Source organism: Ambystoma mexicanum, chromosome 4p (genome assembly GCF_040938575.1).
Source record: "Ambystoma mexicanum isolate Mex_15411 chromosome 4p, UKY_AmexF1_1, whole genome shotgun sequence".
In the NCBI taxonomy this organism is placed as follows: Eukaryota; Metazoa; Chordata; class Amphibia; order Caudata; family Ambystomatidae; genus Ambystoma; species Ambystoma mexicanum.
This window is the reverse complement of record NC_090927.1, coordinates 788,879,786-788,892,674: the sequence shown is the minus strand read 5'-3', so window position 1 is coordinate 788,892,674 and position 12,889 is coordinate 788,879,786. Positions and strand designations below refer to the sequence as shown.

The 12,889-nt window shown below is 44.7% G+C and overlaps 1 protein-coding gene across 3 annotated transcripts in view; it reads left to right on the top strand.

Moving 5' to 3' along the window:
• Positions 1 to 12,889, top strand: part of CEP162 (centrosomal protein 162) — a 2,248,134-nt gene that overhangs the window by 162,221 nt on the left and 2,073,024 nt on the right. For 2 of the 3 annotated variants that reach the window (XM_069606333.1, XM_069606334.1), the window contains exons 3-6: positions 2,738 to 2,882; positions 9,935 to 9,955; positions 10,165 to 10,281; positions 11,793 to 11,945. In XM_069606333.1, coding sequence (XP_069462434.1) covers positions 2,738 to 2,882; positions 9,935 to 9,955; positions 10,165 to 10,281; positions 11,793 to 11,945 — 436 coding nt within the window. The remainder of the gene's footprint in view (positions 1 to 2,737; positions 2,883 to 9,934; positions 9,956 to 10,164; positions 10,282 to 11,792; positions 11,946 to 12,889) is intronic. The other variant, XM_069606335.1, reaches the window with a different exon arrangement.

Below are 12,889 nucleotides of genomic sequence, written 5' to 3'. Positions count from 1 at the left end.
TATGCGGTACTGCCAGTGAAGAACATCCCGTCAAAATATATCTGGCGGTTTCAATGCTGTGGCCACAAATACGACAGAATCTGTCCTTCAGCAGTAGGCCCTTGCAGGCTCCAATGTGTATTACAGGCAAAATGTTCCCTCTCAGGTATACTAGGAGGATTGCGCGTTTTAATGAAATGGCCCCGTGGTGACTCTGAAAATGAACCCTGGGGTACATATTGTGGGATCTCTTCTTCTCCGAGAGTTTAAGTATGCGCTGAGCGCAATCCCACTTGAGTGTCTTCTCTTTCATCTTTCTCGAATAAGGTACAATTTTACTAGCAGTGGGGAGCACCAGTACAATGTCCCTACAATGGCTGTTCACGCTAAGCGTCAACTGCCTGTTTGCAGTATTACTGGGCTTAATTCTAGCATGCCTACAAGCCAGAGTAGTGATTTAGTATCGATCGCCAGAGTAGTTTTCAACATTAATTTGCACCTGGCAATTTTCCATAAAACAAGGAGAGGGGGCGGCAGGCAGCAGGCAGTCCCTATAGGGACCGCACAATCTTTCCCTCGATTTCCTCAAGCCGGCTCAGATAGCGTGCAGGCAATCCCTCAAGGCTGTATACGATCCCGGGTGTGATGCATTTTCGCTGCCCCTCCAGCATCCCTTCAATGAAGTAACCCCCGGGCTTGCAAATGGCGCCCTTAATTGCCTGTCGTTTGTGGAGGGATTTTGGTGGTAAGGTGTCTGCATGGAAGGCCAAAGAAGGGGAGTTCCTCACGTGCAGACACAGGTAGTTATAAGGATTCAGTCTCCAAAGGCACCCCACCCATATGCCACGCATATTTAGACTTGTGCTGCGCCCTCCTACCAATAATCATATCTTTGTCTTTTCTCACGTTATTAGGTTGTTAGATGTTGCATACCTGTGTAGGGCGTCCAATGTGTGCTGTAAGCCAATGGGTGTTTGGTCGAGCTGAACCGTATCGTCGGCGTACAAGAGCCATATTATGCTCCCTTTCGGGCTGTCTGCAAGGCCTCATCCATGTCGGCGACATACAGATTGAAGAGGAGGCGTGCCAATAAGCAGCCTTGTTTTAGGCCATCGTTGGTTGCAAAAGCTTGTTACACTCCCGCAACAATCTTACCATCACCGAGGTGTTCCCCCAGTGCTCCAGCTTGTCCCAAAGTCTTACTCGGGATACCTGTCGAATGCCGCGGTATAGTCTATATAACACAGATATAGACTTGTGTGTGCGCGACCGAGGGCATCCGACATGAGTAAGTGCAGCGTTCAGATGCTCTCTGCAAGATGCTGCAACCTTTTCCAAAGACAGTCTGCTGGCATTTGGGCAACTGTGTAGACCCCATCCACTTAACACGTTGTTTCAGTAATAAGGCTGCAAAGCTCTTCCCACTGGAGTCCAGCATGGCCAGCAGAATCCTTCCCTTTCTGCTTAGTCTTGGCATTACTGAAAAAGCCGGGATCACAGCACAGAAACCAGCCCACAACTGGCATCAGTACTAAGTGGCGTCTTCACCCGCGTTATTGGACACAAAACAAGTCTGATAACCTGAGCAGGCCGTAAGCACGACACATTATCCTTTCCAGTTAAAAAAATAAGTAGATGCCACAATCACCCCATGTTTCGAGTCTCAACAAATAATTGTTGTGTAGTACTCCGAAGGCACATCTAGACAATACGTTATTGCACTGAAATCGTGCCATTAGAATGATTGAATAAAATGGACTACAGATGAATGGCGGATTTCCTTTTAAAGAGCCAGGAATTGGCACCTGTATTTACCCATTTTGATTTCGGGTTTAGATTTGTTTTTCATTTATTTTGCTGAATTGATGGTATGGGAAGTAGGGTTATGTAGTTTGGCTGATGGCGAGTGTATGGTTGTGTGTTGGTATGTTTTTTGGTATGGGCAGGATGTCGATTCTAATGTAGTTGATTTTGTAAATATTTTTCGGCGTTTGCTTGTACTATTTATGATTCTTTGGGAGCTTATGAACTGCATTCATTTCACAGACCTTTTAAACATAGATCTGCCTCCGTTTTTATTTATTTAAGCATTTTTATTAGCGTATCAAGCCCATGGGCATCTAGGCGCTGGTTGCAGTCAGAAAGGGATAACGACAGGATAAAACATAGAAGGGTCATTTTATTTATATAAGCGCACCAGGCCAGGTACTCAACTTTGTCTGTTATGCCACTCTTTTAGTTGCATGGGCCAATCGTTCCTTAACTACTTGTGATACTTAGCCCACCTTGCCCTGCCTCCCCCCAAATATTGCTTTGCGACTAGTTAGGGCCCTGTCCTCCGAGTCTTAACCCGTTTAGAACCCTGTGCCCACCTCGAACACCAAGTTGTGCAAATGGAAACCGTGTTCGATTTGTCAACATACCATTGGGGGATGCATTCCACTGAGTGACCTCGATAGACCACGAGAACAAAGCTTAGTTCTCTATATCATTAAGAATCTGAAGTACACTATATCCCCTGCAATTTCATGTTGTATATGGATTTCATTTAAACCTTTTAGTAGGTATGTTGATATTAATGAATAAATGCATTGTGTTTTATTTGGAATAACCTTCCTCGCGTGGTCTACATACTTTCCCATTCCAGCTAGTCTGACGTCACAGCAGGGAGTTAGGCGTTTTCAACTGCATTGTATTGCATGCATTGATTTACGGGAATCCATTTTTAGGAACTAACGTGTTTCCGTGCACATCTCAGTCTCTTTCAGACGATTCATTTGGAAGCTCAAAGAAGCCTAGTGTTCTGGAAACGCTCGGTCGTCCAAGAAAGAAAGACAGCGATAAGAAAAAAGAGCCTTCACGTTCCCCATGGTGGAAAACAGATGACGATTCGGAGGACGGAGGTAAATGTTATTCAATTGTGTAGTATTTAATATTGGCCGCACGGTGGCAGTGCAGATCCGTGCTGTGCTAGGGATGAATAGTTTGTCAAACAATTCATAAATTCTGTCATGACTTCCGACTCTTTGGTCTGGCACTGAAACGCCATTGAGCACGCAGCCAGTTCATCATTTAATCGACTGTGGTTTGGAAGGGAGAGCCCGCTTTTTTTAATATTCTTTTAGGGATCTCCCTCATGTTCATGCTATGTCAAGGGGCGTTTTCTGTTTAAAGGTTGGAATAATGAGCCTCTTTACCTGAGAAATTAATTTGAAATGTGATCTTGTCACTGACATTATCTAATTTGCTGCCGGACATGTAGCTAAAAACTGATTAGGAACATACACAATTTTCGATAGAAATAAATATGGTAAACTATGGAGCTTTTTTTTTTTAAACTTGTTTAATAAAAATGAACAATACCTACAATCTGCCGTTCGAAACCGTACCAGTTGACCGATGGTGGAAGCTGCCAACTAGTTGCCCATAGATGCTTGTCGAAAAGCGGGTGGTCCAACCTGTCAGCAACAACCTCCTGTGTTTTTATCTTGACAACTCGGTACACAGATATTTCTAGCCTTCCATCTGTATCACAAGAAATTAAATTAAAACCACAGCAACGCTTCTACTACCTTAATGTTAAAGGTATTTATATCGCGCACTGTCACCGACGGAGTTTGTCCCCAGGAGGATCTGTAAACAGGAGGGGGCGGGTTATGTTAGTCTGGTGTAGAGGGAACAGGAGAGTGAGAGAGGTGGTGTGCTGTTGGCATCTTCAGTTCGGTTTCACCGCACGCTGAGTTTCGGTGTGAGTATCGGACCGGGGCAAGACCTCGTGTGCGGTTGGTGTTGTTTACGTGTTGTTGTTTGTTGTTGCAGTGTGGTGAAGTGCATGCGGTTTGCTGGGCGAGAGGTGGTGTGAGTTTTTAGGGTGAGTTAGGTATGCAGAGATTTGAAGAATAAGGTTAGTTGGTTACCTGTCCTGGTTATAGCAGGTCTAGTTTGGGTAAGCTTAATTGCTGCTACCTTTCTTGATCATCTACCTGTTCTGATTGATGGATCGGCGCATTGCCGGGTTATGTTGTAGTGAACTAAGTATGATGGGTTGGATGTGTCTGCCCCCCCACCCCACTCTGGTGTTGGCGCTGTGGATTGGCCGCCCCCTATTCCCTTGCTATCTGTTGTGACGTTGGTCTGTTGGAGCTTGGTGTAATTGGGGTCAGGGTGTAATTGATGAATCGTCCATGTCATTCCGTCTTGGTCTGCTTGTGTGTTCAGTCTTTAGAGTCAAACTATCGTGGCTAACTCTCGGTTTATGGTGTGGTATATCGTAGAATGTCTTCCTTTGAGTCTGTTTGTAGTATATTGCTTGGTCGGATCCGGGAACGGTAGATTCTGTCATCGTTGTTTTCGCTATGTGTCTGCCCCTATGGGCAGTCTTCTAGTTACACAGTGAAGAGCCAGGATTTGAGGTGGTTTCTTGTGTTGCGTATGTTCTTTGGTAGGTTGTTCCAAGTTTTTGGTGCTTGGTGAGAGAAAGAGGATCCTCCTGAGTTTTTTTGTTTTGTTATGGCGCTTTTGTTCCAGGCGTCGTTGCTTTGTCTGAGTGTTCTTGTTGTTTGATGTACATGTAGTTTGTCTCTCAGGAATTCTGCGCCTTGGTTGTGGATTGCTCTGCGCGTGATGCACATTGATTTGAATTTGATTTCTTGTTTTATTGGTAGCCAATGTAGTGTTTTTAGTGCAGGTGTTCTCTTCAGGGTAGTTTGAGAAGCAATCTTGCCGCCGCGTTGTAGTTGTTTTAGAAGTTGTTAATGCAGCATGCTTTAATGGGTACCTCTATGGACAATTCTTGAACCCTTCAAAGTGAGACTCGTAGGGTTGCCACCTTTTGAAGCAAAAACCAGATATGAGGCCTGATCCACAATTTTAGAAACCACGCCCCTTGGCACGCCTCTTTTATAGATTTGAAATCTGTAGTACAATAGCAAGGGGCGAGAAACGCATCATGCTTGTAGTGGTTTTTAAAAACAATCTGCGTTCTTCCAATAAAGAATTATGTAAGGCTGAAAGTCACATGTCACAAAATGATATAACATACATTTCGAATGTATTGTATACTCCCACGTATTCCTTATCTTTGATATTTCCCAAAATCCAGCTTGCTGCTTTGAAAAAAAAATTCCCCAGTAGAGGGCGCTGTGGGTCGATGCCTGTAGAGTCGATATCCCTCAGAGGATTCTGTGCCGATGTTGAAAGTTATCACATGTATAAGTAGCACGTGCAGCGTCCGTTGCACAGTTCCGTTTTTCCGCGCTTCACAGCTTCGGGAACGCAACGCTCGGTTCCCTGAGAACATCAAAATCCTTAGATTTTTGGTGAAATTTCTGCTGAACTTAGACGAATATGGCCTCATCGGCTCCATCCAAGCCCTGGTCCGGTTTTAAAAAATGCTGAGACTGTGGGGCTAAGATGTCCATGAAGGATCCACACAGGGTCTGTCTGTGGTGCCTTGGGGCAGAGCACCCATGTTCTGATTGCGACGAGTGTATGTCCATGAGACCTTGAGGGAGCGCAGAAGGAAGCTGGAGAGAGGTAGGCTGCAAAAGTCCATTACACCTTCTAAACGTACTTGAGACGAGACGAGTCGAGGCCTTTGTCTCATCGTCACAAAAAACACTCCTGGTCACGCTGTCGAAGTGGATCACACCATTCTTCTTCATCCACCTCATCCTCCAGTTCTCCTGAGAGGGCTATTTGTCCAACGAAAAACAGTACCATCGCACAGTGGGAGGAATTCCGCAAAAGCATGTTAAAGGTGTTCGAGAACGCGCCCTTGCCTCCCTCGAAGGCACCTAGAGCCGATACTCCTGAACAAACACACGGAAGTTGTGAGTCGTCAACCTCGGCTGGGGACACTCCTCGAGAGCATGAAAACCCTTGAGTCGAGAAAAAGCCTTTGTGATGCACAAGAAGTCGTCACTATCAACTCATAAGACTAAGTAAAAGAGTCCATCTTCGACGCCTCCCTCAAAGGAGAAGTCACTGACGCCTCGTGTCGAAATGTCGACCTCCTCGACGCAGCACACGGCTATGCCTTCTACGATCTTGTCGAAGAAGTCGACATTTCTGTCGATTCCATCGACAACCTCGAAGCCTTTGTTGGTTTCATCAAAGCCGCTGACGTCATCGTCAACGATTTAGATAATTTTGGCGCCAATAATGGCATCCATAGCGCCTTTGGCTTCTACTTTTGAAAAAAACTACACACCACAGTCTTGTCAGATTTTATTTTAAGGCCCTATCCTCAATCTATGAGGAGGCAGAGACATCTGAAGAAGAAAGCCCCTTTTGGTCTTGAGTATTGTACCCTTGTTAAGTTCAATAAACACCCTTTAACTGTGGTCACTTGTGTCTCTCTTACTGTTGATACCATGCCTTCCTTACAAATCCCTGTGAAATCCCAACACGTAAGCTGAAAACACCCAAATCTATCAACGCAAGATCACCACCGAAACTATGTATTGTGAAATATTGTGCCCATCTGATGACAAGAGTACTGAGACAAAGCACTCGAAAATGCTACATTTGGGCCGGGACGAAGGCTAGAGAAGTTGCTTTCAATTGGAAGGACGTTACGCTGCATTCGTCCCCGCTATTAAACTGAACAGCTAAGGAGGACTATGTTCTGTCATCCGCTGGCCCATCTGGCAATGGCCTGTGTGGTTCTGGCAAGCTGGAAGCTGTGCTACAACCAGAGGAAGAACAAGGCGACCGCAGAGGCTGCATCGAAGCCTGGAAAGCTGGCTCAGAACTTCGGGAGACAGTAGCAGGGCTTGTCTCGAAGGCTAAGAAGAGGAATAGTGGGATGCCCGATAAGTGTCTTGCAAGTCGGTTGGGAACTGGCGCAATACACTTGCAGAGACTGAGAGGTGGTAGCACGACCTGTAGTGGGTGGACCGTTCGGTCCGACAATGGTTCTGAGACCGCCTACAGCAGAGCTGCATAAGTGGCTATCAGGAAAGAGAGAGAGAGACCATAAAGGAGGCATAACCTGTCAAAGCGGACCCGAGGGGGTCCACAATGACTTGAGGTGGAGAGAGGCAAGTTGCAGAGGGTTACTAAAGGAAGAAGTTGAACTAAGAAGTGTTGATCTGCGACCCCTGGCGAAACCGATGAAGAGTTCCACGGGAGAAGGTAACAGGAACACATACAAGTCCGGGAGTGGGCTGGGAAGTTATGAAACAGTAAACCATAAAGAAATAGCGAAAACCGTAAACCATTTAGTGATACAGTTACCAGGCCAGTTCCACAAAAGTGTGGTGCTGGAGAGTTGAGGGCCCCCAGGAACAGCTTAATCATCCCAGTGGGGGTGGATCTAGATTTGTACAAAACCTAGAAACTATCAAAACCTCCCTAAGGGAGCTACACACCTTATTAAGAACTGTGAAAGGCCATTGGGGTACTAGCTAGGAGAAGGAAGTTATTCTCCTAGCCACACAAGAACTTTATGTGACTGTTTATTTTCTGTTGGTTTACGGAGAACTCATAACTTTTGTGTAACTTTTGTTTTGTACAACCCGAGTGTCTTTTGGACACATTACATCCAGGAGAAGGAAGTCATTCTCCTGGATTATGAACAGTATCTGGATTTATGATGTTTTGTTGTAGTGACAGGGATAGAATAGGAGCCTTTGAGACCAGGACAGTTCCTTTTTTTAAATGATTTTTTCTATGCAACGTGCCGAAAACCCACTGGTATCAAGGCGCTAATAAACACATAAGATGACAAAAAAAAAGATTGGACAACGCAATTAAGATGAGGTCAGTTTGATCTAGGCGAAGAGGACAGTTTTCAGGGATTTCTTAAAAGAAGATAGATTGGGAATAGATTTCAGGGCTGGACTCACATGGGCGTTGTTTTGACTCGCATGGACTTCCTTATCAGCACCCGAGTTTCTTTAGTTTAGGAAGGGAATTCTCCTTCACGTTAGGGATATATTTTGGTTTATCATTTAAAAAGTCTATAGAAACCACTTTGCCACCACTTGGCCAGTCTCTTCATTCCTTGTCGCCACAGCGGTCAGGAAGAAGCCTGCTTTGGTGGCTTTCCAGAGGCAAATGCCATGGCATGTCATTGGTAAAGCGGCCACATGCTCTTCACCATCCACTTTCTACACACGTTATTGTATGGACACCAGCTCGCGGTCAGGCACAAGGTTGGGTCATGCGATCCTTCAGAATTCATTTGCTTGATTTGGTTCCTTCCTCCCAAGGAGATGTATTTTTGGGGAATCATACAATTACTACGCTGGGTTTACTGCGCCGGCCGAAAATGCTGACTTTTTTCGACCCCCACTTCTCAGAATATATATGTGTGGTAAAGTCAATAATTAATGTTGGGGGGTTTATGGGGGGTTTCTCGGGTCTCCCCCCGCCTGTATAGTCTGTGAAAAGAGGGTTGAAAAAAGTCGGCATTTTCGGCCGGCGCAGTAAATTGGGTCGCCGTAATCATGTAGATCCTATTTTTGGTACTCTCCCATGAGTATGAAGCTAAAAGGGATGAGTCTTCTAAGTAAGGTATTCCCTGTAGTTACTACTGTTATCCTAGACTCTGGTCACCTTTTCTCTGTATGCCCACATTCTGTTCCCCCTAGAAAATGTAGTTGGATAGCTCATCTAACGTGTGGTGAAGAGGGACTGGTGTAGCTCACTGGTGGTGGAGTTAGCATGTGCAGAAGCCACATCCCACCCTGTGCTGGCTTCACACTCAAATGTATAGATTTGGACGAACATTTGTTTTTTGCTGTGCAAAATGTTCGGGTCCCTTCGAGTTTGGACCAACACTCGTATGGAGGAAAGGGGACTACAGATTAGGACAACAATAGTCACTCTGGTAGCTTTTACATACTGGGAGGTGCATAGTATGGAGGGATTCTGTGGGGTACATGTAAGTATACTTCCACTAACTAGTTTATGCCTCCATCCCAGAAAATGTACTGGTATTATCTAATTCATCAGTATTACATGGACATTCAAGCTTTAACCAGGTTTTACTACTTGATATGATACTTTGAAATACATATATTTTCTAGACGTATAGCATACAAGCTAAGACTCATTCTCAAGGAGCACACTTCCAATAAATAACCTACTATCATTGTGCATATTTCACAGCAGCATGCTCCTGTTAACCTCATACTGCAATCAGTGCATGGGACGAATAGTGGTTTCCCAGCTCATTTTTGTTTGCTCCAGTTTTCGACTGCCCACCGCCCCCCCCCATATGGGATGTTCTTGCAACATTGTACACAGCTTATCATGCAATAGCGGAGATCCCAGCTGCATTCAGTAGCCCCTGGAAGCTAATCACATCTACAATGCTTGTAATCCACACTAAAGGGTGTTTTTCCTGTGAAGTAATGTGCAATTACCATGAAATGCTATCTGCTAGATTTGAAACCATGTTATTTCCTTCGGCTTTATATACAGTTTACCATGTAATGCTCTCCTCCACAGTGATGTGTACAGTTATTACTGTGACGCTTGGACGAGGGGCTACCAATTGTGCATGCAATGTAATGCACAGGTTATCATGCAATTGAGGAGCAGACCACTGCAATCAGTTGCTGTGGAGAAAGTCTGCCACGTCGTTAGTCATGGCTCGCTCCACATTTTACTGCAGTGTTCCCAATAGTTGGCAAAGTACCTCGAGCAAGTTTCGCTTCTCATGCCAGAAATCACGTATCCATTGATATGGAGTAGCACCCAAAATAAACTGATGGAGAACATTACTAGTCATCTCCACTAAAGCAATTGGCATTTTCTCCCTGCACTTTAAATGTTCCGTTTATTGTGTGATGTATTTTCTTGCTTTGTAGTCAATGCTCAAACTAAGGTATGCTGTACTCTCATGCAACCCAAAGCTCTTCGAGGCCATTACAGTGGCAGTAAAGCACTATATGAAGGTCACATCAAAAATATGTTTCTCATTGCCACCTCTCACTCATTCTAGGTGAAGGAGCGGCCCACCCAGGTTGGTATACTGTTTGCTCTCTTTGTGTGTAGTTTGTGCCCACTTCCCTAGGTGAGACTAGCCCTTAGCAAATGAGCCAGTCCCCGTTCTGTAGTTGGACCCTCTACTTGTATACTAGCCTTTCCTGCCATACAGTAGCTGTATTTTTGGTCTAGTCTTTGCTCTTCTGCGGTTTCTTTCTTTCTATCTTTCTTTTCTTCTTCATAAAGAACTGCTATCAAGAAGGTTCTTCAAAGTGAAGAGATCCCCGAACCTAGCTGAGGATGTTGACGATCCTGCTTCTGGAGGCATGGCCAAGACAAGTCAGCCGTCAAATGTTCATGCGGGTACTTCACTTCGTGTTGATTGCGCAATATCTGTAAAGCAAACCAAGAAGGCAAAGGAAATTGCATGTGTTCCTTCAGGTGCCCACACCACATATATGGAATCTATCGCCCTTCTTTAATTAGTAGGGAGGTTTCCCGTCTTCTGCATAGATTTCCAAACTAAACGGGTTTATTCTGGGCGTTGATTATGCACTGTCAAGTATGTATTTCCCATGTCTCTGCTCCCACTTATTACAGACCTTGCCCACTAACAAAGCACACGGCAGTATAGTACTCGCTCTGTTGAGAGCCAGCCAGGCACGTTGTATTGTTGTTTTTATTTATGTCATTTATGAGGAAGTGTTACACTCTAGGGACCCTATCAGAGTTCCAAAGAAAACACACTGCTTTTTATGATACTTCTCTGAGGGAATGCCTTTCAATCTGTTGTTATCAGGCATATGGTGTTTCATTGGACCCAGGAAACACTGTGTAGATGAATACAACAGAGCCAAAGATAACTAGAGACTGTATGCTGCAGCTTAAGAGTACATCAAGCTCCATCTAATCTTTCGGGGGGGCAGCCCCACAACCCCCGGTCTTCCACCAGGTCCTCCACTGACCCCACTCTCTGCTACGTTGAACTCCCTGCCCCTGCCTACTCATTACCTTCTTGGTCCGCTGCCTTTTCTTCCAAGACTGTTGCATGAAATCGTGCATGCACTCTTCTCGACATGCCACCACGCGTCGCCAATAACTTTTCGGTTCAGGTAGGCACTAAGGGTATGGGAGCTAGTATTTGGGTAAGCCTGTTTTAAGTCATTTGGCAGTGAGGCTTCCTCCGTTCTTGCACTATGTTGCTGGCAGGTAGATGCACACTGTAACTCACCCCTGAAAACGTTGTCTCAGACAAATTTTGACACAGATTTGACAGGATCACATCAAGCAAAGGCAATTGGTTTGTTGATCTGAAATGTGGATGTAAATGAGTACAAAGAAAAGAGCTGGGTGGCAAAAACAGCGCACATATTCATTAAAAAATCCAACTAATACCTACGCCGTTCTATTAGCTGGGCAGATATGGTCATGTCAAAGCATGACTCTGAAGCAGTGTGATTTGGCGTAATATAAGCATGTACCATAACATTACTCAGGAGTACACAATACTAGTAAAAGTGTACACCACTACGCGTTATGCAAGAACAATATTTTAAAACCTTTTTGCATCCGTGCAAACGTACCGTAACATTTTTTTGCTGTCCCATGGCAATCTTCATTGACTGTATTGTACATTAGTTTCTTAATGCTTTTTCCATCTAACTTGGACACTTCTATGCAATGAATTGTTTTCTTACTGTTTGCATATTTTTTAGTTTTTGTTAATTGCCTCTGCTCTCTCTCTGGAATTTCTTTTTGCTTCTATTTCTGCTTCCTGCTATTCTAACAGTCTGCTTGTCTTTCTTTCTTTCTTTCTCCTTGCTCTTCCATCCTCACCATTGCATGGCTCTTAATGTTTGATTTTTAAAACCAAGTCTTTCCACGCGCGCCTTCCAGCGCGACTCGCAGCAAGGCACTGGCCAAGTTCAGCACATTGGAAAATTTCCACAAGGCGAAGCGGGATGCCACGTTAGAGACGGATGATGGGAGCAGCACACCTGACAGCCCAGACTCTGGCAGTTCAGATGGTAACAAGCAGAGTCGGATACGTTAATTATGTAGAGTAGCGAACCTCGAGTTGTGCAAGTACAGCGCTGAATTCATAGTTTCAAATCTAGATGTAATTAAGACAGTAGTTCGTTTAGCTTTTCCTGGAAATGCTTTCCCCGTGGGGTTTTTCAATCCAGTGTTTAATTCTATGGCAAGACAGGAGGCTCATATTATGCATTACAATCTTTACTCTGAACCACAGTAGCAAAGAATGAAAAACTTTGTAAAAAACAAATTTATTTTTTTTTCAATAACCCAGCATAAGAACAATACAAAGGGAAACATCCCATTCCAACATGGCGGGCAGGTCATGCCCCAGAGGTAGCCAATGGGCTGCGAGCCAGTCCCATAAAGGTCCATTCCTCTATCAACTCCTCCTCTTTCTTTGCTGCTGTCCAACAGCTAAGTCACACCTCTGTTTTTTTCTTAGCCTGTGTTGTGATGTTACTTTGTAATCTTTGGTTACTAGTTTGCTAGAAACAGCGTTCGAGGGGAACGTGTTTTCTTTACATTATATACTAAGTGTGATTGCGTTTCACTATTGTTCAGTCAGGCAAGCGGAGCGTTTGTTTAATTTAGCCCGCGTTCGCCTCCTGAGGTATTGGTGTTTCCTCAAGACCGCGCCTACAGCCTGAGGGCGTCGCGCTCCTTACTTTTCTTTCTTAGTATATTTGTGTATTGTTATTTCTGCGAACGTTTCTACTTTCTTTGACACACGCGCCCTGTCAGGGCCGCAGGAGGTTTTGAAGGCTTTTCTAGCACACGCAGTAACGCGTGCGGCTTCCTTTACACAAGATTGGCGGTTCGAGCCTTCTCCGCCTTCATTTATGTCATACTTTTCCATTTATTTATCCGCAATTATTATATGTTTACAGAGTGTTTCGTTTAAAAATTGCTGTTTATCGCCCTCACACGCTGCTTG